We start from the raw sequence: 25300 nt of genomic DNA on the forward strand, positions 1-25300 counted from the left end.
GGTGTAATGGAGAAAACATTACCTTAGCAAACAGGCATGGTGTCAAATGCTGGTCCCCTCCATTTATTACTTGGGTGACCACAGGCAAGTGACTCAACCTGTTTGAGCACCAGTTTGTTCAACTATAAAATAGAGATTAAACTAATAAGGGGGGGGGGGAGCATTGGCAAAAGGACTAAAGTTCTAATAATAATCTATATTTTTTGAACTCTTATGGTGGACCAAGTATTGCTCTAGCCCTCGTGTGTATCGCCTCATTTGGCCCTCTGGGAAGCTTCATTGTTCTCTCCACTTTGTACTTAAGGCGACTGTGGTAACTTGCCCCGGGAACGTGAGTCTTTCTAACCCCGAGGCTGTCAAAAAGGCTGCACAGGCCCCTTTTGCCCAGGCCCTGGCTTGCACACCCCATCTCACAGTGCTTTTTCTGGGATTCAAGTCCAGGCAGCCTGACTCTACAACCTGTGTTCCTTACTATGGTTCACAGAGACTTGTTAGGATATTGAATGTGATAACATATGGAAAAGTACCTAGAGCAAAGTCTTGCACCTTGTTGGCGCTCAGAAAGTGCTGGTCACCCTGTCCCACCCCCTCCTACCCTCTCTAGGTGCCAAAGCTGAGACTTTGCACTCCTGAATAGTTAAGAAAGTTCCAGATCTCAGGCTTTGTCGTCTGAACACAGGGTGATGTAAAGAAGAGTGGAGTCGCCTTTTTACCAAGAAGTCAAAGGGTCCCATGTGGGTTGTGAACAGGTCATTCTATCAAAGTGATCTGTGGTGGGAGTCCATCAACTTATTCCCTCTTTCAGGAGGAACAATCACCCTTTAGCCTTTGCCTGGATTTTAGAACACTGGATCTGTTAGTCAGAGATGGTGCATGTTGCTTTTTTGTCTGTACTCTTTCTCTTTGAGCCTCGCACAGAAGGTGTTAGAATAAACTGGTCTGGCTTTGGGGCTTCTGGGTTTGGCGTAAGATGAGTGAGTCAAGACTGGGTAGACGGTGGCCAACACAGTGGAATGTGGTAGAAACTCTGGGGAGAGTGGAGTCAGTTGTCAAATGTGGGATTATTGTCACTCGATTCTTACCCCAGGTCCTAGCCCTGCTGCTGAGTAGGCCGGGCTGGAAAGGAGGGGCCGGAGAAGCAGGGACGCTGCCTGCTTTTGCATGTTGTCCTCATAGTGTCTCGCTTTCTTCAAGGAAGGAGGGTACTTAGTAAGGTAATCGTCCATTGATCTAAGAACACAAACTGTTCTTCAGAAAGTTATATGAGCTTTTTGGTAAGATGTTGAAAAGCAAAGTTTACTTGTTAATATGAGACACACACATGCCAGTGCCCAGAGTTTATTGGAGTCTCTTGACTTTCTTCCACCAACGGGAAACATTCATACTCTTCTGTACCAAAGGCCATGATGGAAATGGGAAGTTGTCTGTAAGATGGAGACGGCTTGCTTATTGACCACGGGAATTTAAAAGTCACAGTTGTACCTGTTTCTCTTTTATAGATTTGTCTACAGTTTCTGAGCATCCGAAGTTGGCCTCTGAATCCCAGCATACCCTGGTGCTGCCTCAGCCTTTGAAGAAATGTCTGTCGCTTATGATGACTCCGTTGGAGTAGAAGTGTCCAGTGACAGCTTCTGGGAGGTAATACCACTCGCTTCTTGCTGTTGAATGCAGAGACCAGACAGGTGGTGCCGGGCACGCCTTTTTTGTTGCTACTCTTGCGGGGGAGGTAGGGATGAGGGTATGAGATGAACGTCCCCCGAAACTGGCAGACATTTGTGGTCAGACCTAGATGGCAGCAGAAAGAATGTGGACGTGTGTTTTTTTAACCCAGCTCAGTTGTGGCTTGGCTCTCAGTGAAGGTGGTGAACTTAACTTGCTTGAAAAAAGTCTGATACGTAAAGAGGTTGGGGGTGTTTATTAAAAATCTAGTCAAGTTTTCCATTCTCATTATCTTCTTTTTTATGTTTAGAAACGATGTGACTAAACATAATTGAGACACGGGGATTGCTGGGCACAGCTTTATTTGGGGGTTTTGAATAGAAACAGCCATAGTGTGACATCGTGGTGGGCCACACAGGCAAGTGGTCAGAGGGCTGGACAGACTGCCCTCAGCTTGCTGGAGCGTCTTCCTGCCAGTCCGTGCCTGAGAGGAACTCCCTTCCCAATTAGGTTATCTCGGCTTTTGGGAGTCACTCTTCTGAGTCCCACTTCCTTTTCCTGCTCACAGGTCAAAGGAGAGTCAGCTTTTGTTCCAGTGGTGAAAGCTCTGCCGTTATCCTGGCAATTGTCTGCTGAGTGCGTTTGAGGGACCTGGGGTCTCCCCCTGGTGGTGATGTCACCAGCTGTGTGACCTTGGACAAGTTGCTCGACTGGCCTGTGCCTCAGGGTCTTTGTCTATAAAGGGGGATAACGCTGCCTCCCAGGGAGATCCGGGGTGAAGTGAGGGCACAAGTATAATCCCCCAGTGGGGCCGACACTGGAGGCTTTTGTGGTAGAAGGTCAGGATGACGCTGTAGTGTTTGCTGGGGATGAGAATGAAATGGTTTTATAAACTTCAAATAGTTGGCTGTATGGTTTTGTTCTAAATCGCATACCTGTGACATCACAGTCTCAGAGAGACAGGTGGGGACCTGTGCCAATGTTTAAAAAGAGATAGGCAAGGGGCTTAAGGTTCCATCAATGCTTTTCCTTCCTGTACACTGGGGGAAAGGACTTTGCTGGTTTTTAGCGAATAGTTTGTTGTATTAAGTGTCGATTTATTGTGCGGCTACTGTGTGCTAGTGGTGCGGTAGTTAAGAGCTACGACTGCCAACCAAAAGGTCAGCAGTTCGAATCCACCAGCCACTCCTTGGAAACCCGATGGGGCAGTTGTACTCTGTCCTATAGGATCACTATTAGTTGGAATCGACTTTGTGGCAACCGGTGTTTTGGTTTTACTGTGTGCCAGGCACTGAGGCTGCAGGGGGCAGAGCTTCTACAATTCCTTCTGGTTCAAACCCCTGCTAAGAATTTACATTTCTGACCAGTTCCCAGGCAATGCTGCTGCTGCTGGTTAGGGACCAATCGTAGAGCAATGGGTCTCAAAATTTATTCCATACGAGAATCGCCTGGTGATCTTGTCAAACTGGAGATTCTGATGCCATACGTCTGAGGTGGAAGTGCGGATTCTCAGCAGGGATAGAACAGGAATGAACCAGCTCTAAGCCTGGGTAGTGGGGACTGTGACCGGCCACGTCCCTGCCCTCATTCATAGAGCCAGTGTCTGCGAGAGCGAATGCCAACTGGAAAGCATGGTGGGTGGGTACGGGTCAGGCTTCCATTTCAGTGACCAGACTGGAGCATCTGGCCGGGGAAACTGTCACACAAGACAGTGGGAGTGACGGGAACAGCAGCAGTCACAGATGTGTCGCCAGAGCTGGGCGGCAGGTGCTCCCTGGTTCCGTTAGGGGCGTTCTCACAGCGTGGCAGGAGGGATGAAGCTTTCTGGGAACTGGCAGTTGTGAGAAGCAGTTTGGGGGTACCTCTGGGACAGTGCTGGGAGTCGGGCTGCTCTCTGCCCCAGCCCCAGGTACAGGTTACCAGAGCCCAGGTTGACAGGAAGGTGGGCCCAGCTTGTGATAATGTCAGCTAGCTATAGCTAGAGTCAAGGGGCCACTTTCTGCTTTGTAGTTGAGTGACACTGCCATCTGGTACTGAGGCACTGGTGCCGAGGAGATAAGCCCACAGGACATGTGCTCCTGAGTGACCGACCGCAAGAGGCAACAGGTGGCCTGGGTGCAAATCCTGCCATCGTCACTTGCCACCTGTGTGTGGCTTTGGGCAAGCTTTGCTTCAGTTTCCTAATCTGTATTGGGGGTGGTAATAGTACAAACATCACGCTGTTGTGAAGGTTCAGGGAGCTCATACATGGGCGTGGGGACAGGTCTCCAAGGGGTGCTCTCTGTTCCTCCTTGTGGGGAGATGGGGGTCGTCAGCATGCACACAACATACAGTCTGCTCCTGCAGGTGCGCTTGGCAGCGTCGTGATTATCAGCGCGTGGCAGCAGCTGCTCTGGAAAAATTGAGTAGCTAAATGTAGCGCCATTACACAAGTCCTCAACTGCTTATTAAAAAAAAAAAAATTAGGTGAAAGCTGTCAGTACATGTCCATTAAGTCAAGTCACTTTAACAAGTCTAGTCATGCCCTCCCCTGAATTCTCCTCACTGTGTCAGTAGTTGAGAATACCTCCTTTGGTGTGAAGGAAGCTAAGACAAAGGGGTTGACTTTCTAGGCAGCAGGCTCTGCTCATCTTTGGTGTCCCTGACATTATCCTGTGGCTTTTTTTATCAGATCAAGGGGGCATCCTCCCAGGGATGCTCGCTGAATGGAGGAAGGACTGCTCAGGGGTCTCTTGGTGCTGCCAGCAGGCTCCTCCTTTGCCCATGGGAGGTAACTGCCCACTGGCAGACCCCACTGGGCCGCACAAATCTAAAGACAACCTGTGGTCTCGAGATGGAATGGTCTTTTGTGCCTCATTTTACTCCTTCTGTCCAGAAGATACTAACTGGAGTGGGTGGATCCGTAAGCTCACTCCACAGCTCTTTTCTGCCACTGGCTGTGTGCCCTGCCCTCTCGGGGCCCTTGGCGGTGACATTTAGAGGCGAGCTCTCCAGGGAAGTGCAGCGTGTGTACTCATCTCACTGGGTGCTGTAGGATCTGCTGGGCCCATGCAGGAGGAATGGAAGGCCCCTGGGGATGAGGCAGGAAGGGAGCCTTGGAGGGTGGGCGGGGCCAGCGTGTGAGTGAGCGTTAGTTCCCTGAGGGAGTGAGCAGACCCTGTGCTGTGGGAGGAGATGTGACCCACTGGGGACGTAATGTGAAGTGTAAGTCTCTAGTGGGTGCTTGGGGGACACTTCCCGGGTTGCCCAACACTCTTGTAAAAGATTGAAAAAATAAGAGGAGGACGGGGTGGGGGCCCCATTCTCGCACTGAGGGGAGTATGACATAGCTGGGAGGAGAGAGGGCAGTGGCCCTCATGGAGCGTGGGCACCGTCAGGCCAGGCTGACTCTGGGAACACGGACATTCTGGCTGGAGTAACCGGAGAAGGCGTCATGGGGCAGGTAAAGCTTGAGCTGGCCTTGAGTCGGCTTGGGAGCAGGGAGAAGGGCGCAGTCCAGGCAGGAGCAGTCTGGAGGCTGGAATGAGCATGGTCCTGCAGAGGGCCACGAGGAACTTGGCCTCTTTGGAGGGAAGGGCCTCTTTTGGAATGAGGTGGAGGTCATGTGGGATTAGGTATTTTCAGACCAAGAGGCATCTGTCCCCCAGATGTGTCCCTTCCTTAGCCATTGATTCTGGCAAGTCTTCCTGGTTCGCTCCCGGAGCCCATGGACCCTCCCACTGCGTCCTCTGCTTCAGGCCTTGATTTGGGTCTTTTTTGTGGCTCTGGAGGGTGGTCTGCAGAGAGAGCTGGACTGTAGGCCACGGGCTTTTCCAGGTTCATCAGCGCTTCCTAGGGAAGGAAAGCCTGGCCTCTCTCTGCCCTTAGCAGACTCCAGAAACGTGATGGAACTGGTATGTCTGTCCCCAGCAGGACTGAGGGCCACTGCCCCATCTGTGGAAGGCTCCAGTGGGGCCCAGGCTGGGAGGCAAACGGTGCTGATTTCGGGAACTGGGCCGGACTCTGCCTCATCGAAGTTTCCAAGGCAGGCCTTCTGCTCAGCTGTTGTCGGGGTGTGTCAGCAGAGCCCATGTCTTGCTGGAGGAGCCCAGACTGGCTCTGACCTGCCCTGCACTCCTGTGGGCACAGAGAGCCTCAGCAGTGAAGCACACTCGCCGGTGAAGAGGACATAAATTGCCTTCAGTAAAGCGTTCGGGAATGTTAGCCCAGAGAGCAGGCGATGACCGTGCCCTGCAATATTCACGGCATCCTTCAGGGAAGGCCCTCCACCTGCAGGCACTTTCAGCTGCTGACACAGGCTGGTTCCTCTTGGGCTTGGCCACATCTGACCCCTCTCCCAGCCGTCAGAGAACTTCAGGGACTCCACGTCACATGAGAACATCTGAACACACATCCGTGATTTGTCTGAGACAGTGTACCCTTCCCATTCTTAGAGACCAGTGCTTCCTTTTTTTTTTTTAATTGCGCTTTTTTTTAGGCGAAAGTTTACAGAGCAAATTAGTTTCTCATTAAACAGTTAATACACAAATTGTTTTGTGACATTGGTTGCCAACCCTGTGATGTGTCAACACTCTCGCCTTCTCCACCCCGGGATCCCTGTTTCCATTCATCCAGTTTTCCTGTCCCTTCCTGCCTTCTCATCTTTGCTGTTAGGCTGGTGTGTCCTTTAGTCTTGTATACATGCTTGCACTATAAAGCACGTTCCCCGCACGTGTTATTGATGGCCCTATAGACCTGTCTAATCTTTGACTGAAGGTGAGCCTCAGGAGTGACTTCAGTAACTGACTTAAAAAGGTGTCCGCGGGCCGTACTCCCAGGGCTTTTCCATTCTCTCTCGGACCAGCAAGACTGGTTTTTTTTTTAGATTGATTCTATAGGTAACATTAGAAGATGCTGGTGCCCCATTGCATGTTTTCCACAAAGGCTGATTTGGCACCTGCCACAGTCCTGGCCCCCAGCCAAGTCCTGGGGTCCCAAGGTGGGCTTGCAGTCTCCCCTCCCAGAGCCCTATTGTTGTGGGGGAGGCAGGCCCTAAGCTTACAGCATAGCCGGGTGAGTGCCACGGGAGGGGTCAGAGGCGTGTAAAAATCCATATAAGGGGGCTGTGCTGTAGCAGGGGTCGCTCCGTGTGCTCTCTGCCTGTCCCCCGCGTCAGCCGCCCCCCACATACACAGAGCTGGGTGGACTTGCTGTGACTGCCTGCATGCAGGCAGCCCCGACCTAGTGCATCATCTGTGCCCCGCTGTGCTGAGATGGAGCTCCTGTGAGGCCAGGGTTGCACCTGAATTTTACCAAAGTGTCTAAATATAACCATTAATTCATTCTTTCAGCCAGAAACTGAGTATCTGCTGAACAATGAGCAAGGATGAGGGCATTAGCCTCCCTTGCCGTTTTCAACCTGTTCTCACAGGGCTGCCAGGCTGAGTGGGCTAGCGATCGGAGCAAGTCTGGGGCTTCATGCAGAGTCCTAAGACACGCCCTGCTCAGCCAAATGTTCAGAATTAAAGTAAGTGCACAGATAACCATGATACCAGGAGAAAATCATTCTCTCAGTAAATATGAAGAACACACACTACATTCCAGGCCGTATTCTAGGCCCCAAGGGTACAGCATGAATAAAACAAACAAGAGTGACCCACAAACGGTGCAGCTCAAATGCCATGGGGATGCAGAAGAGGCTCCCCTCCTGAGGGGGTGCACCACCGTGGGCTGCCAGCATGGGAGAGCAGTGGCTTTAGACCCTCTGCTATACCCCAGGCCTGTATGAGCGCACTGTAAGAGTGTATCGAGCTGCAGACACACAGCTGTGTACTCCTGGCCTGTGTACTTCTCTGTGGCCATGTGTGTGCATATGTCTGTGTACCTTGTACATGCAGCCAGACTCTGCCTCAAGCTTGCAGGCAGCCATAAGACTGCTAGGAATGAGGCACATGCACCCATTGGTATCTACCACTGGTATCTATGGGTGCTATGGGTGCTACAGCCAGACACACTAGGCACTTAGACAATGTTGGCCAAGTGAAAGCCATTATTATCATTTCTAGAAAGCAAACATTAAGCAATAACAGCACATTTTCAAAAGGTGAACCTCTTGCTGTTAGGTGGTGTTGTGTCGCTTCCGACTCACAGCGACCCTACATGCAACAGATGGTGTCCTGTCAGTTCCGACTTACAGTGACCCTGTGTGCAACAGAACGAAATGCTGTCTGATCCCGTGCCATCCTCACAATTGTTATGCTTGAGCCCATCGTTGCAGCCACTGTGTCAGTCCATCTCATTGAGGGTCTTTCCCTTTTTCATTGACCCTCTACTTTACCAAGCATGATGTCCTTCTCTAGGGTCTGGTCCCTCCTGATAACATGTCCAAAGTTTGGGAGATACAGTCTCACCACCCTTGCTTCTAACGTGCATTATGGCTGGACTTTTTCCGGGACAGATTTGTTTGTTCTTTTGCAGTCCATGGTATATTTAACATTCTTCGCCAGCACCGTAAGTCAAAGGCGTAAATTCTTCTTTGATCTTTGTTATTCATTGCCCAGCTTTCATATGCATATGAGGTGATTGAAAATATCAAATTACCCATGTCCATTCTTTTTTTTTTTTTTAATTGTGCTTTAGGTGAAAGGTTACAGCTCAAGTTTCTCATACAAAAATTTATACACATCTGGGATCATTGTTATGTGACCCTAGTGGCTCTCCCTATAATATGACCGCACATTCCTCCTTTCCACCATGGATTTCCCTTGTCCATTCACCCAGCTCCTGTCCCTTTCTGCCTTCTCATCTTGCCTCCAGACAGGAGCTGCCTACTTATTCTCATGTATCTGTTTGAACTAAGAAGCATACTCTCCACGAATATCATTTTATGTCTTATGGTCCAGTCTATTCTTTGTCTGAACAGTTGGCTTTGGGAATGGTTTTAGTTCTGGGTTAACAGAGAGTCTGGGGGCCATGTCTTCTAGGGTTCCTCCAGTCTCAGTCAGACCGTTAATTCTTGTCATTTTACTAAAATTTGAGTTCCGTACCCCCCTTTTCTCCTACTCTGTCAGGGACTCTCTGTTGTGTTCCCTGTCAGGGTGGTCATTGGTGGTAGCTAAGCACCATCTAGTTCTTCCAGTCTCAGGCTGATGTAGTCTCTGGTTTATGTGGCCCCTTTTGTTACTTGGGCTAATATTTTTCTTGTGTCTTTGGTGTTCTTCATTCCCCTTTGCTGTAGGCGAATTGGGACCAATTGATGTATCTTAGATGGCTACTTGCTTGCTTTTAAGACCCCAGATGCCACTCACCAAAGTGGGATGTAGAACATTTTCTTAATAAACTGTTATGCCATTTGACCTAGATGTCCCCTGAAACTATGGTACCCAGGCCCTGTCCCTCAAAGTATTTGGTTGTGTTCAGGAAACTTCTTAGCTTTTGGTTTAGTCCAGTGGCGCTGACTTCCCCTGTATTGTGTGTTGTCCTTCCCTTCACCTAAGATGATTTTCGTCTACTGTCTAGTTAGTGAATTCCCCTCTCCTTCCCTCCCTCCCCACCCTCGTAACCATCAAAAATTGTTTTCTTCTGTGTTTAAACCTTTTCTTGAGTTCTTACAATAGTCGTCTTATACAACATTTGTCCTTTTGCACATGTTCATTCTTATGTCACTGGGCAGGTGTGCTGTGGTTCAGGTCAGATGTTAGATGCTATCTTCACATCACCACTGCCTCTGGCTGCCACCATGCTGCTTGGGGACCTGTACAGCTTCCGAGGCTTCTGCTTTGCTGCTGGGCTTGCTGGCCTTTGCGCCAGCTGTGTCCTGCTTTGGGAAGACCCATGCATAGGGTCCTTCGAGACAGTCCCTGCACAGGGCACACTCAGGCCTCTGCCCTGCCTGGACAAGGGTTACAGTTCTCTCTTAGCTCTGCTGATAAGTGCGTGGAGGCACTCTACCTTGCCAGCAAGCTTCTTGCCCGAAGGCACTGGGCTCTCTGTTGCTCCTGAATTGGCAAGCCCACTGCAGCTGTCTCGTGTTGGTCTCTTGGTTCCTGCCGCTTGTACTGCTGCTGCTATTTCTCTGCTGCCAGGCTCTGCCATGCTTGCTGCCGCTTCACGCCATCTTCAGTGTTAAAGTTCTCTTCTAAGTCTAAGAGTCTGTCAGCGCAGGGACTCCAGGTCCTTGGTCCAAAGGATGCACTCTGCTCCAGACTCTTCTATTTTAATGGTGGTGAGGTCAGCCTCTGTGGAATTGGTCCTTACGTAAGCCTACTCCTTGTTAATTTCCAGGCATGGTCCTCCCACCAGGACCACAAACTGACCAATCTCTTTGGTAGGCCACAGTCACTCAATTTGAGTAATAAACTGACTGATCCCCTTGGTAGACCGTAAGTCACTCAATTTGCATAGTCGCAGCCAGTCATTTTGTGGGAGTTACAAGACCATAGCTAGAAAGGCCATATAATTTACTGCACTGCATGTCGACCTACAGTGAGAGGTTTAGAACGCAGCACCAGAGCTGGCGTTTATCACGTGCTCACTCTGTGTCCAGCCCTGCTTCTGGCTCATGTGGGTGCTCTCAAGCCTTAACAACCGCCTTCTGAGTTCATGATCCCCATTTTACAGGCAGGAGAACTGAGGCTTAGGATGGTTTGGGATTTGTCCAACTTCACATAGGTGGTAGGTGGTGGAGCTGGGATTTGGGCCCAGGAGTCAGGCTCTACCTACCTCTCCCACCTGCTCTATCTCCTGAGTGCTCCTTGTAAAAGCGAGTGGTTCCTTTGCAATCCCTGCTGCACATTTAAATGCCAGTGCTTCAGTATGCAGAAGCAGTCATACCTGGGTTCAGACCCTAGCTCCACCCTCTGCCTGGTATGGCCTCTGAGGGCTCAGGAACGTTTGGTAACCTGCTCAGTTCCCTAAGTGATAACCTAGAATCCCTGCTTCCCAGGATGGCTGTAAAAGTTATAGATGACATCTGCCAAGAGCCTAAGATCATGTGTGGCACTCTTTCCTTCTGCTGGCAGAAACTTTTTATCCCCACTATGTTGCACACAATATAGAAATGCCGCATCTGTTGGCAAACGTTATGTAACGTTTGTTCAAGGTTCTTTCTGTTCTTTTTAAGAGAGTTGCATTTGACCTTTCTGGGGTTTCCTGAACCAAGCTGCTGAGGACCATTCTTAAGAGATATTTTCTACCCCCCTTTTTAGAATGAGTTGTATTTTTGTGAATTTTCTTTAAGCCAATGGAAAAAAAATACAGTTTTCCCAGGATCGTACTCCAGGAACAGATAACCATGATACCAAGAAGAAATCATTCTCTCAATAAATATAGGAAACACATACTATGTGCCAGACCCTATTCTGGGCCCCGGGGGTACAGCATGAATAAAACAGACAAAAGTGACAAATGATGCTTTCCCTTCCCCGCTCAAAGCATGATTTGATTTTTTCCAGGAATGAGTGAGTGCAGGGGCTAAACGCAATGCTGTAGATAGTGTATATCAAAGGCATAAGCTGAAAACAAAAGCGACAAACTCTACAACCTGTGGCAGCCAGCCAGAACCAGCCACCCAGCAGGTGCCCTGCAGGTGCCCTGAGGATGGGCTCTGCCCAGCTGGGTCCATTCTGCTTACAGAGAGTCTCCTGTGGGTCCAGTGTCTTCAGGGACTGGATGGCATCCCCACAGCTGCGGGAACCCAGGCTCCTTAAGGGGACACACTGGACCAAAGCTCCTGGGGGACCAGGTGGTAACTGCTGTGCACCCAGCCACCCGCCCCCCGCCTTTGAGCATAGAAGTCCCTTTTGTGTGCCCGGTGGTGCAAACAGTTGACCGAAAGTTGGCGGTTCAAACCCACCCAGCAGCTCTGCAGATGAAAGGCCTGGCGACCTGCTTCCTTAAAGATTACAACCAAGAGGACCCTATGGGGCAGTTCTGCTCTGTCACAGGGTTGTCGTAAGATGAAATCGACTCGACGGCACAGAACAGCAACAACGCTGAATGCCATACTGTGCAAAGGGCACTGGCAACGCAGAGCCAGAGCCACCCTCACGCTCACCAAGCTGCAAACAGTTGAAGCTAGAAGCCAGCATTTAGACGTTGACCGTGATGCTGGCGTTAGACCAGCCTCTGCCCAGTCCTGGAGGTGTTTCTCATGGTGACATGGCTTCCATCCAAGCCATCTTCTCCCTGTTTGTTGATCAGTGTAGCCTGTGTGGACCAAGCCCCCGCTGCGTGCCAGCACTGAGCTCAAGAGCCAGAGGTGGACGTGACAGAGGCAGCCCCTGTCCTTGTGTGGCTGACGGGCCAGAAGCGGCACCCAGGTGGTTAACCCAGTGGTGCAGTTTCCTCCTCCGCGAGCAATTTTTACCAATTCTGACACCAGCCCTTCCTCCAGTGGCACTCTCTGCTTCTCTGCCGGGTTCGTTAATTCATTGCAGTGGCCACACAGAACTCACACACCCTGCTCACGATTATGGGGTTTATTAAGGAAGTAAAAAGTTCAGGTTCAGAAATGCTCAGGATACAGTTCTTCCATTAGGACAGCCTCTTCCCAGCCATGCTGTAGGCATGCCTCTCTCTGGCCCTAGGCCTCTGCCCAAAGGCACTCAGCTTTCTCTCTCTGTGGACCAGGAAGCCCACCACACCATCTCCTGATACTGCATCTCTCCTGCCACAGCTTCTCAGCCTCTTCAGGGTTACAGCTCACTCTCTATGTCCCCTGCTTCCAAGAGATTCTCAGGGCAGGGATCCTGGGTCCAAAAGACTTGCTGGCTCTTCTTTCTTGGTGGTGGTAGTATCTTCTCTTTCCCACCTCTAGTGCGGCTCATTTCAAGCCCAGTGGGATGGCAAAACTGACTAGCCCCTTTGGTGGGCTACAATTACCCTATCACACAGTCCTACCCAATGATACAAAAGCAACCCATAGTGATGATGACCCTGCTGGCCCTGCTGACCTACAGGGATCGCTTCCTCATAGACCTGGGATGATGACCCTGCTGTCCTTGCCAGCCTGTAGGGAACACTTGTTTATAGATCTAGGATGGTGATCCTGCCATCCCCATGGATGGCAGCCCTCGGCAGCAGCGAGGTCCCATCCATCACAGCACCCAACCTAAGTGTGAGGGGCGACCACAGAGGGCAGTGGCCTAGCCACTCAACAGCCATGGATTGGGCGCCTATGGCTTCCTGGCACTTTGCCAAAGGGCGAGTGATGAATGAGAGAGAGTGATGAGAGAGTAAGTGAATGAGAATGTGAGTGTGAGAAAGTGAATGTGAGAGTGAGAGTAAGTGAATGAGAGCATGAGTGTGAGAGTAAGCAAGTGAGACCATGAGTGAGAGCGAGAGAGTGAATCAGTGAGACTGAGAAAGTGAATGAGCGAGTGTGGAGTGAGTGAGAGAGGGAGAGAGCGTGAGAGAGTGAAACTGAGAGACAGCATGAAAGAGAGAGTGAGAGCGTGAGAGTGAGTGACTAATTGAGAGCGAGAGAGTAAGTGAGTGAGAGTGAGAAGGTGAGTGAGGAGTGAATGAGAGAGAGTGAGAGCATGAGTAAGAGGGAGAAAGTGAGAGTGAATGAGTGAGGAGTGAGTGTGAGTGAGTGTGAGAGTAAGATAACGAGTGAGAGACTGTGTGAGAATAAGTGAGAATGTGAGTAAGAGTGAGAGGGACTGAGTGTGAGTGAGTAAGATAGAGTTAATGAGAGTGAGTGATAGAGTGACAGAGAGTAATCATGAGTGAGAAAGTTAATGAGAGTGAAAGAGTAAGATCAAGTGAGAGTGAGTGGGTGTGAGTGAGAGTGAGAATGTGAGTGAGATGAGTGAAAGTGAGAGACTGAGATTAAGATAATGGGTGAGAGTGAGTGAGAGTAAGAGAGCGACAGTGAGTGAGAGTAAGACAGTGAGTGAGTGATTGAGAGTGAGAGTAAGATAATGAGTGGATGAGAGTGAGAGTGAGCATAAGATAATGAGTTAGAGTGAGTGAGATAATGAGAGTGAGGAGTGAGCATAAGAGAGTAAGTGTGAATAAGATAATGAGTGAGAGTGTGAGTGAGAGAAAGAGTAAGGGAGAGATAAGGAGTGAGTGAGAGTGGTAGATTGAGAGTGAGAATGGGTGAGTGAGCGGGTGAGAGACTGAGACAATAAGAGTAAGATAATGAGAGTGGGAGAGAGTGAATGAGAGTAAGATAGTGAGTGTGAGTGAGTGACTTAGTGAGTGAATGGGTGAGAGTGAGATAGTGAAAGACAATGAGTGAATGAGAGTGAGAGTAAGAGCGTGAGAGTGAATGTAGTAAGATAATGGGTGAGTTAGTGAGTGAGAGCCTTAGTGAGTGAGTGAGAGTGAGCATAAGGGAGTGAGTATATGATGAGTGAGTGAGTGGAAGTGGGTGAGAGACTGAGTGAGAGTAAAATGAGTGAGAGTGTGAGTGAGAGTGACTTAGAGAGTGAGAGTGAATGAGAATGAGAAAGTGAGAGGATAATGAGTAAGAGAGTGAGAGTGAGTGAGAGTAAGAGAGTGAGTGTGAGAGAGTGAGCGAGCCTAGTAAGATAATGAGTGAGAGTGAGAGAGCGAGTAAGATAATGAGAAAGTGAATGAGAGTGAGAGACTTAGAGGAGTGAGTGAGCGTAAGGGAGTGAGAGTGAGTGAGCATACAGTGAGTGAGAGTGAGAGAGTGGAAGTGGGTGAGAGACCAAGAGTAAGAGAGTGAGTGAGAGTGAGTGAATGAGAGTAAGATAATGAGAGAGTGAGAGAATTAGTGAGTGAATGAGTGAGCATGAGTGAGTGAGAGATAATGAGCAAGTTAGAAAGAGTAAGGTGAGTGAGAGACTTAGTGAGGAGTGAGAAAGTGAGTGAGTGACCATGAGTAAGATAATGAATGAGAGTGGGAGAGTGAGTGGCTGAGAGAACGAGAGAGTGGGTGAGAGACTGAGTGAGGTAGTGAGTGAGAGGAGTGAGGAGTGAGCATTGAGTAAGATAGTGAGTGAGAGTGGGAGAGTGAGTGAGAGAATGAGTAGGTGAGAGACTGCGTGAGTGAGTGAGACAGTGCACAGATGGAACGCTCCCCAGGGTGGGGCCTTAGGGGCGATGGCATGCTGGCAGGGCACAGCTGTGTGCATGAACAAGTCCACAGGGCCTTGCAGCCACAGAGACCTGGAATCTGAGGGACCAGCCTTGCAGGAGGAGCTTGTTTCTAAAACAACTTTGTTTAAACGCCGCTTTCCTTTCCACAGCATTTGTTTTATGTGGGCAGCCTTTGGAGGTAGGATCTGAGAATTGGAATTCTTGGCTTTGTTTCATCCATGTTTGGGTTTAGTCAGTTCGAACATTTGGATTAAAGATGGATAGCCCAATTGATCTTTAAAGTGGTTGGAATCTGGGATTTGTGCTTTTAAACTATCAAGAGCAAGGGTTGCCTTTGCAGGAAAGTGGGCCTTGTTGCCTTCCCTCTCCTACTTGATGAAGACAGATCCCAGGACCAGAGGGTGGGCCTGTTAGTGTCAGGGGCAAGAACTGAAACCCAGGAGTGGGGACAGGAGTGGGGCCTCGAGGAAATTATGGGACCAGTGCTGGTCAGAGCCACGCTGGGAGCTCTCAGATCACACTCAGGATTGTGTGGGAAACTGAGGCCGTTAACAATACCACACAACCAGCAGCTGCAGTGCCAGGTCTGGCAAGAAGCTTCCCATCCGCCATCGCTAACTGTCTGGGGCCCTGCACGGTGAACGGCGTTACCCTGTTTGCACGTAAGGAGCCCCAGTGAGGTTAGGTGTCGGTCCCACATGGGTGGTTCAGGCAAGTACCATGATGAGGGGCTCCTAGGTCCTCCGAGCAGGAACGGGGCAAGTTGGGAGCCCAGGTGGTAGATGAGCTGGAAGGAAGGTTGGGCAGCTGGGGAAGCTGGAATCCTGTAGAAACGAGGGCTGCGGAGAGCGAGCTGTGGCAGACCGGATGATTTTCTGTAGACGACCCCAACCGTGGTGTTTTCGGGTGCACAGCACACATCTTACAGCCCTAAGATCCATGGTCATCCCTCTTTGAAGGGAAGACCTCGAGGACAGGTTGGGGTAGTTGTAAGAAAGTAGCCTGAGGTCGGAGGCCCTGCAGCCACACACACCTGCAGGTGTGTACAGGATACAGCGTCTGCCACGTACACCACAGGGCACGTGGGTGAGGATGTAGGGACTTCACTGTGGGAAGAAGGGGCTCAGCCATGGAGCCTCCCAGCCTGCTTTAGGGGTAAGCTGATGGAGCTAAAGTAAGGAACCGTGAGGTCCTCTTGCAGTTAGTGCCCAAGTGACTCTTTCTAGACTGACAGAAAGGTGTTGGTTTCTCATTTCACCGTGGAGCTACTATCTGATGACTCACGAGAATATATTCTTTTTATCTGTTGTGGGGAGAGCTCTTGTGACTCATGGGATCGTTATTGTTGGTTCCAACTCATAGCAACCCTATGTACAACAGAATGAACAACTGCCTGGTCCTGCGCCATCCTTATTATGCTTGAGCCCATTGTTGCAACCACTGTGTCAATCCATCTCATTGAGAATCTTTCCCTTTTTCACTGACCCTCTACTTGGCCAAGCATGATGTCCTTGTCCAGGGACTGATCCCTCCTGATGGTATGTCCAAAGTGCGTGAGACATAGTATTGCCATCCTTGCTTCTAAGGAGCCTTCTGCTCGTACTTTTCCCAGACAGATTTGTTTGCTCTTTTGGCAGTCCATGGTATATTCAATGTTTTTCACCAAAACCACAATTCAAAGGCATCAATTCTTCTTCGGTCTTCTTTATTCATTGTCAAGCTTTCACATGCATATGAGGCGATTGAAAACAGCGTAGCTTGGGTCAGGTGCACCTCAATCTTCAAAGTGACATCGCTGCTTTTCAACATTTTAAGGAGGTCTTTTGCAGCAGATATGCCCAGTGAGCCCTTTGATTTCCTGGCTGCTGCTTCCATGGCTGTTGGTTGTGGATCCAAGTAAAATGAAAACCTTGACAACTTTAGTCTTTTCTCTGTTTATAATGATGTTGGTCATTGGCCCAGTTGTGAGGATTTGTGTTTTCTTTATGTTGAGGTGCAATCCATACTGAAGGCTGTGGTCTTTGATCTTCATCAGTAAGTACTTCAAGTCCTCTTCACTTTCAGCAAGCAAGGTTGTGTCATCTGCATAACATTGGTTGTTAAAGAGTCTTCCTCCAATCCTGATGCCTCCTTCACATAGTCCAGCTTGGGTTATTTACTCAGCATACAGATTGAATAAGTATGGTGAAAGCATATAACCGTGACGCACACCTTTCTTGACTTTAAACCACGCAGTATCCCTTTGTTTTGTTTGAATGACTGACTCTTGATCTCTGTAAAGGTTAATCATGAGCACAATTACGTGTTTCGGAATTCCCAGTCTTTACAGTGTTATTCATAATTTGTTACGATCCACACAGTCGAATGCCTTAGCATAGTCAATAAAACATAGGTGAACATCCTTCTGGTATTCTCTGCTTTCAGCCAGGATCCACCTGACATCAGCAATGATTTCCCTAGTTCCACGTCCTCTTCTGAATTCGGCTTGAATTTCTGGCAGTTTCCTGTTGATATACTGCTGCAGCCACTTTTGAATAATCTTCAGCAGACTTTTACTTGCATGTGATATTAATGACATTGTGTGATAATTTCCACATTCTGTTGGATCACCTTTTTGGGAATAGGCATAAATATGCATCTCTTCAGTTGGTTGGCCAGCTAGCTGTCTTCCAAATTTCCTGGCATAGATGAGTGAGCACTTCAGGGCTGCATTCATTTGTTGAAACATCTCAAGTGGTGTTCCGTCAATTCCTGGAGCCTTGTTTTTCTCCAGTGCCGTCAGTGCAGCTTGGACTTCTTCCTTCAGTACCATTGGTTCCTGATCATATGCTAGCTCCTGAAATAGTTAAACATCGACCAGTTCTTTTTGGCACAGTTGACTGTGTGTATTCTTTTCATCTTCTTTTGATGCTTCCTGCGTTGTTCAATATTTTCCCCATAGAATACTTCAGTATTGAAACTCGAGGCTTGAATTTTTTTTTCAGTTCTTTCAACTTGAGAAATGCCAAGCGTGTTCTTCCCTTTTGGTTTTCTATCTCCAGGTCTTTGCACATGTCATTATAATACTTTACTTTGTCTTCTTGAGCTGCTCTTTGAAATCTTCTGTTCAGCTCTTTTACTTCATCATTTCTTCCTTTTGCTTTAACTACTCAATGTTCAAGAGCAAGTTTTAGAGTCTCTTCTGACATCCATTTTCGTCTTTTCTCTTTAATGACCGCCTGCTTTCTTCATGTATGATGTCCTTGCTGTCATTCCACGACTCAACTGGTCTTCGGTCGTTAGTGTTCAACACGTCCAATCTATTCTTGAGATGGTCTCTAAATTCAGGTGGGACATACTCAGGGTTGTACTTTGGCTTTCGTCAATCTGTTCTAATTTTCTTCAGTTTCAGCTTGAACTTGCATATGAGCAGTTGATGATCTGTTCTGCAATTAGCCCCTGGCCTTATCCTGACTGATGATATTGAGCTTTTCCATTGTCCCTTTCCACAGATGTAGTTGATTTGATTCCTGTGTATTCCATCTGGCGAGGTTAATGTATATAGTCACCGTTTATGTTGGTGAAAGAAAGTATTTGCAATGAAGAAGTCATTGGTCTTGCAAAATTCTACCATGTGATCTCCGGCATCATTTCTATCACCAAGGCTATATTTTTTCCAACCACAGATCCTTCTTTGGTTCCAACTTTCACATTCCAATCACCATTAATTATCAGTGCATCCTGATTACAGACCGATTACATCAATTTCAGACTGTAGAAGTTGGTAAGGTAAAAGTCTTCAGTTTCTTCTTATTTGGTCTCAGTGATTGGTGTGTAAATTTAAATAATAGTCATATTAACTGACAGATGCGTGGGGGCTCACGGGACTAAGAACTTGAGAAATAAAGGCTCACAAGTTACTGCATTGCCTGTGCCTCTAACTGAGCTCTCTCAGCAGTGTCCCAGTCACCTCTTCTCCATGTGGAAGGGAAGTCCGGGCTCCTAGCACCACATCAGATGTTGAGAAATGTCTGTGGGGCGCCCTCTGTCTGCCTGGTGTGGTGGATGGAGAGGAACAGAAGCACCGTTCCAGTGCTCGAAACTCACCATTTTAACATGTCAGTCCATGTAAGAATGATACCAGGAGAGGTGAGGCTTCACCGAGGGGTGCATCGCAGGCCTCCATGTTCTGGGGCCTCAGGACATCCTGCTCCAACCTTCAGAAAGCAGCCTCACCCACAAAGTTCCCTCAACTCCCACCTCAAACATCACCTCCTCCAGGCCTTCCCGACCACCTAGAGTGTTCCTGCCCAGAACTTGTCACCGTCTTCACTTGTCTCATTTATCTGACCGATAAATTCTATGATGGTTTGTTGTTAGGCGCCATCAAGTTGGTTCTGACTGATAGCGACCCTTTGTACAACAGGATGAAACACTGCCCGGTCCTGTGCCATCCTCACATTTGTTGCTGTGCTGTTCCTGCGCCATGCTGACCGTCGTTGCTGTGGTGGTCCTGCGCCATGCTCACAGTCGTTGCTGTGCTGGTCCTGCGCCATGCTGACAGTCGTTGCTGAGGTGGTCCTGCACCATGCTCACAGTCGTTGCTGTGCTGGTCCTGCGCCATGCTGACAGTCGTTGCTGTGGTGGTCCTGCACCATGCTCACAGTCGTTGCTGTGCTGGTCCTGCGCCATGCTGACAGTCGTTGCTGTGGTGGTCCTGCACCATGCTCACAGTTGTTGCTGTGCTGGTCCTGTGCCATGCTCAGTCATTGCTATGGTGGTCCTGCACCGTGCTCACAGTCATTGGCTGTGCTGGTCCTGTGCCATGCTGACAGTCGTTGCTGTGGTGGTCCTACACCATGCTCACAGTTGTTGCTATGGTGGTCCTGCACCATGCTCACAGTTGTTGCTGTGGTGGTCCTGTACCATACTCACAGTCATTGCTGTGCTGGTCCTGCGCCATGCTGACAGTCGTTGCTGTGGTGGTCCTGCACCATGCTCACAGTCATTGCTGTGCTGGTCCCGTGCCATGCTCACAATCGTTGCTATGCTGGAGCCCATTGTTGCAGCTTGGTCACCATTATGTTCCTAGTGCCGTGCCCAGTCCTTGGCACACAGTAGGTACTCAGTAAGTATCTGTGAATGACAAGAGGGTATGCCAGACCCTCAATAATTGAGAGGTTACAAACATTTTAGGGGTGGCATTAGCTGACCTCTGTTCAATTAGAAACCCTGCAGTTGTCAAGGGTTCTCAGAGGTCATCTAATCCTCTCCCCCGAAAAGGTGAGAGGCCATGTCTTGTCCTGTGATGCACACCCCTGTCTCCCAGTACACATGCCCCACATAGCTCAGCTCTGACTCCACCTTGCACCTGAGAGAATCCAAATGTGGAGAGAGGCTGTACAGGGCCACACACCTTGGAGCAGGGCCAGACCCGTGTCGCTCCCCTGGTGAGAGCAGGCAGAGGGAAGGAGGCCTCGCTAGCGGGACTCGAACAGGATACCCAACCTCATGCAGTCCATCTTGCTGCCATCTGCAGGACTGTAATTAAGGAGTCCCAAAAGGGTCATCTTTTATCCTTGGACAGAAAATTCTGTAGCCTCTTGGTGTACTTGATAAGCTGTAGGTGAAAACACTTGACTTTGACTCCATTGGTGTGCCTGGACGGATGCCACCAGGGGCTTTTCCTTCTGTTTGATCAGCTTCGCACAGCTGGCGCCTCCTTGAACCTTCCTCTCCATTGTGTAGAGGGAGCAGTTGTGGTGCTTGGGCCTGCAGGGTCACAGGTTAAAGAGCATGAGGACATCAAAGGTGAAGTCAAGGCTCTCTTAAGCAAGTGGTCCTAGTCTATCACAGGGTTGAGGGCCCTGAGCGGGGCCTGGAGTCTGCCCTGCAGCCTGGAACTCTCTCAGTGGCCTTCTCTGGAACTCATGGGACTGGCTGGGAGTACACATGTTACCTGACATCTACCCATGAAGACTTTGGAAGGTTCTGGAAAGCAGGCCCTTCCTCTTTCTGGCTGCATGATCACGGTGACTTCACCTCTTCAAGCCTGTTGACACTAATGGTGCAGCCCGCACAGGATGGCCCTGAGGGTTAAGGCCCCATGAGAAGGTGGGGCAAGGGTATGTATGAACAGGCAGATTCAGAGCAAAGTACATGTGAAGCTGGGTGGCACGTGTCCTGCTGCCAGCACCTGCCAGGCACAGCATTGAATGCTCTATTGTGATGGTGCCATGATGACAACACCCAGTGTAGTCAGGGCCTGCAGTCCAGAGGGGAGGTGAGGCTAACATGCACAAGGGATTTGTGACCTGTGTAAGACGCGCTGGGTCGCAGGGGCATGGGAACAGTGTTTGGAAGAGTCCTTGTGGCCCCCAGGTGGACCGAGCCCTCGGTGGGCAGTTGGTCCTGCTCGTCTGCAAGTGCAGGTGATAGAGGCACGTGCTCCTGGTGTTCCAGCAATGACAGGGGGTGTCAGGGAAGCCTCTGCAGAGAAGACGAGCCGAGCCTTACCCGGGGGCCGGGAGCTGGGCAGGTAGGAGGCCCTAGGTGCTCATTGTCTCACACCCACCCCTTTCCGTGTCTCTCTCCTCCCACTTTTATACCTAGTCCCTCCCCCCTCTGAGGCTTTAGCTCGTGCTTTTCGCTAGCGTGTGTTGTCAACTATGTATCCTCGCTGTATGTGCGAACAGTTTCACTGTACGTCATGGCATCCCACTCTCTGTCATTCTGTCCCTTTCTCCCTGGGCTGTCACGCTGGCGCACCCAGCCTGTTTACACTGGAATTCCCCACTGAGGGGCCTCCTTCAGCCCCCACAAACCTGCCCTGATGGAAAGCCTGCTGGTATCCTGTGACCCGTGTGAGCATTTCTTTGGGGGTGTAACTCAGGCCAAAAATGCCAGGTTGTAGGATATGTGAATGCCGACAGCCCTGAGTCCTGCCTGGTGTTCTCGGAAGGAGTCTTAGTTTCTTAGTGCTGCTGTAACAGAAATACCACAGGTCGGTGGCTCTAACCAACAGAAGTTTACGTTCTCACTGTTGAGGAGGCTGGAAGTCCGAATTCAGAGCGCCGGCTCTGGGGGAAGGTCTGTCTCTTTTCAGCTTCTGTTGCTTAGAGACAGAGAAGATGGACGTGGTGTGGCATCCGTCTTCTCTGTCTCTGCCTCATCTGCTCTTTACATCTCAAAAGTGATTGGTTTAAGACACACCCTCCGCTGACATGACCTTGTTAACATAACAGTAAATCCCTGTTCCCAGTGGGGTCGCATCCACAGGTATAAGGGTGAGGATGTACAGCCCATAATTTTGGGGGACACAATTCAGTCCTGAACTGAAAGCCTGCCCAAGCATGCTTTCCTGCCAGTGTCTGCAGTGAGGGCTCCCACAGCCCACCGCCGCACCCCCGGCTGTCGGGCTTTCTAGTGTCTGCGTCTGTGGGGGCAAAGAGTGAGCACTATTCTCATGGGTGCTCCTCGGACCAGGAGCCAGCCTTAAGGCTTCCTTTTCCCCTAGAACTTGCCTGTCCATACCCTGCCCCGGCTTCCTGAGGGCCCTGCCTTTTTCATGTGGGTGTGGAGGGCTTCCTGGACATCCCAGATCTTAGTCCCTCATGCACTTTAGAAGTTGGGCGATATTCGCAAGCTGTCTATTCATTTTGCCCATCCTGTCGGTTGCTGAACAGAAGTCCTTAATTTTCTTATCTAATCTGTTGTGTGCCCTTGAGTTGATTTTCAACACATAGCAACTCCATGTGATAGTAGAACTGCCCCACAGGGTTTCCTAGGATGTAATCTTTACAGGCCTGGTGGCGCAGCAGTTAAGAGCTCGGCTGTTGTCTTATGCTGGGTTCTCTAGAGAAGCAAAACCAGTAAAGCGTATAAATATATTCAGAGATCTACATCAAGGAAATAGGTCACGCAGTTGTAGAGGCTGGAACGTCCCAAGTCCATGGATTAGGGTAGAGACTGGTGAACCCAAGAATGGCAAGTCAGGGAGCAGGGCTTCCGCTCTCAGGCTCTGAAGATCGAGGAATCCCAAGGTCTGCAGATAAGCTGGAGCTCAAGTCCCAAGAGCCAGAGGTCAGACGAACAGGAGGCAGTGCAGGATCCAGAGAGAGCAAAAAAGCCAGAATGTCTGCTTATGTTTGGATGCAGGCCACACCCCCAAGGAAACTCCCTTTCAACTGATTGGCTACACACAGCAGATTCAATCATGGGAGTGATCACATATAAACGCTGAGAATCACGGCCCAGCCAAGTTGACACACAATCTTAACCATCACAGCTGCTAACCAAAAGGTTGGCAGTTTGAGTCCACCAGCTGCTCCTTGGAAATGCCATGGGGCAGTTCTACTCTGTCCTATAGGGTCACTGTGAGTCAAAATTGACAGCGGTGGGTTTTTTTGGTTTAATCTTTATGAGAGCAAATTGCCAGGTCTCTTCTGTGGAGACGCTGGTGGGTTTGAACCACTGACGTTTTGGCTAGCAGCCAAGACTTTAACCTTTGTGCCACCAGGGCTCCTGATCACGTATATGTATGTATGTAATTGTTGTTGATGTTAGTTCCCTCCCGGCTGCCCTGTTGCTGACAGCAGCACCTGCTCAGGACCCAGCTCCAGGCTGGAAAGCAGGCACAGCGGCAACCAGAGGCTTGGAGCAGCTGCAGGTCGGCCCACTGGCCATGCTCACCAGAGGCCTTGCTGGCCTGCTCCCAGATCCCCAGCTTAGCTGCTGCCTTTGCCCACCGGGCTCCATGGAAAGGAGTTGCCCAGAATCAGCAGCTGTAAAGCCATAGAAGCAGGGATTGTCCAGAGTCCTGGTGGGAAAGGCCCTGGAAAGGCTGCTCAGGACTGTGTACATCCAGAGGCCTGGCAGGAGGATAAGGAGCTGGTGCGACCTGTTTGCACAGTCCTGCCCACCACCCTATAATCAGAACCCCTGGGCTTCAGGCAGAGCCCCATGTCTCTGCTCCAATGCCCATTTCCACAGGTGTTTCTGCACTGAACCTCTGTAACTCGGCTCGGCTGACTTCGGAACTAAGGCTCGTCTGAAATGGGGTTCTCCGGCCCTTGGGCCGGGAAACCAGAAGCCTGGCTGATTGAAGGGAGAGGTGAGGCCGGGGGCGGGGGGCAGCTAGGGGCATTCTGGGTCAGGGTGAAGGGCACTGTGGGTGGAAGTGGTTCAGATCCCTCAGAGGACAGACAGCAGGCTCCTGGGGCAGCTCAAGGCAGAGCTTCATTACTGGCTGGACTGTGGCCCCTGGCTTGTCCCCACCAAGGCAGAATGGCCTCTGGAGCACTCTCCTCCAGGCCTGGCAGGCCTGGCCCAGGGAAGGCAGCAGGGCAGCACAAACTGGTGACCGCCCCAGGTGCCCAGGAGCCGGGTCCAACCCCCATGCCCACCTGGAGGACAGAGTGGCTCCCTTTTCCAGCTTGCCCACTCCCGGTCCCCGTACTGTAGCCCCAGTCTCAGAGGGCCCCTTTCACCTTCCCTTCCCCCCAGGATCTCCGCCCATGTAGGATGGAGGCCTGACCCTTGTGATTTCTCACCATGGGCTCCTCCCCACCCCCACTGCACCCCTGGCTACGTCTCTGGGTGTACCTCGCGTCTGTGTCCCATTCCTGGGGAACTTTTTTTTTTAAGTGAAAGTTTACAAACCAAGTCAGTCTCATACAAAAATGTATATACACCTAGCTATATACTCCTCTGTCTTTTCAATGACCTCTTGCTTTCTTCATGTATGATGTCCTTCCATAACTCGTCTGGTCTTCGGTCACTAGTGTTTAATGTGTCAAATCTATTCTTCAGATAATCTCTAAATTCAGGTGGGATGTATGCAAGGTCATATTTTGGCTCTCGTGGACTTGCTCTGATTTTCTTCAGTTTCAGCTTGAACTTGCATAGGAGCAATTGACGGTCTGTTCCACAGTCGGCCCCTGGCCTTGTTCTGACTGATGAGATTGAGCTTTTCCATCTTCTCTTTCCACAGATGTAGTCAGTTTGATTTCTGTGTGTGCCATCTGGCGAGGTCCATGTGTATAGTTGCCGTTTATGTTGGTGCAAGTAGGTATTTGCGGTGAAGAAGTCGCTGGTCTTGCAAAATTCTATCATTTGATCTCCAGCATTGTTTCTGTCACCAAGGCCATATCTTCCAACTGCTGATCCTTCTTCTTTGTTTCCAACTTTCACATTCCAATCGCCAGTAATTATCAATGCATCTTGATTGCATGTTCGATCAATTTCAGAGTGCAGCAGCTGATAAAAATCTTCTGTTTCTTCATCTTTGGCCCTAGTGGTTGGTGTATAAATTTGAATAATAGTCGTATTAACTGGTCTTCCTTGTAGGCATATGGATATTATCCTATCACTGACAGCGTCGTCCTTCAGGATAGATCTTGAAACGTTCTTTTTGACGATGAATGCAACGCCATTCCTTTTCGAGTTGTCACTCCCAGCGTAGTAGAGTATATGATTGTCAGATTCTAAATGGCCAGTATCAGCCCATTTCAGCTCACTAATGCCAAGGATATCAATGTTTATGCGTTCCATTTCATTTTTGACGATTTCCAATTTTCCTAGATTCATACTTCGTACATTCCAGGTTCTG

General features: G+C 49.8%; 1 protein-coding gene across 6 annotated transcripts in view; it reads left to right on the top strand.

The window, feature by feature from the left end:
- The window catches only part of PACSIN2 (protein kinase C and casein kinase substrate in neurons 2), a 176594-nt gene that overhangs the window by 123029 nt on the left and 28265 nt on the right, over window positions 1–25300 (top strand). For all 6 annotated transcript variants that reach the window (XM_064283413.1, XM_003419804.4, XM_010599290.3 and 3 more), the window contains one exon: window positions 1500–1638. In XM_064283413.1, coding sequence (XP_064139483.1) covers window positions 1579–1638 — 60 coding nt within the window. In that variant the 5' untranslated portion in view covers window positions 1500–1578. Of the gene's footprint in view, window positions 1–1499; window positions 1639–25300 lie in introns of those variants that run through there.

This window comes from Loxodonta africana, chromosome 4, assembly GCF_030014295.1.
Source record: "Loxodonta africana isolate mLoxAfr1 chromosome 4, mLoxAfr1.hap2, whole genome shotgun sequence".
Lineage (NCBI taxonomy): Eukaryota > Metazoa > Chordata > Mammalia > Proboscidea > Elephantidae > Loxodonta > Loxodonta africana.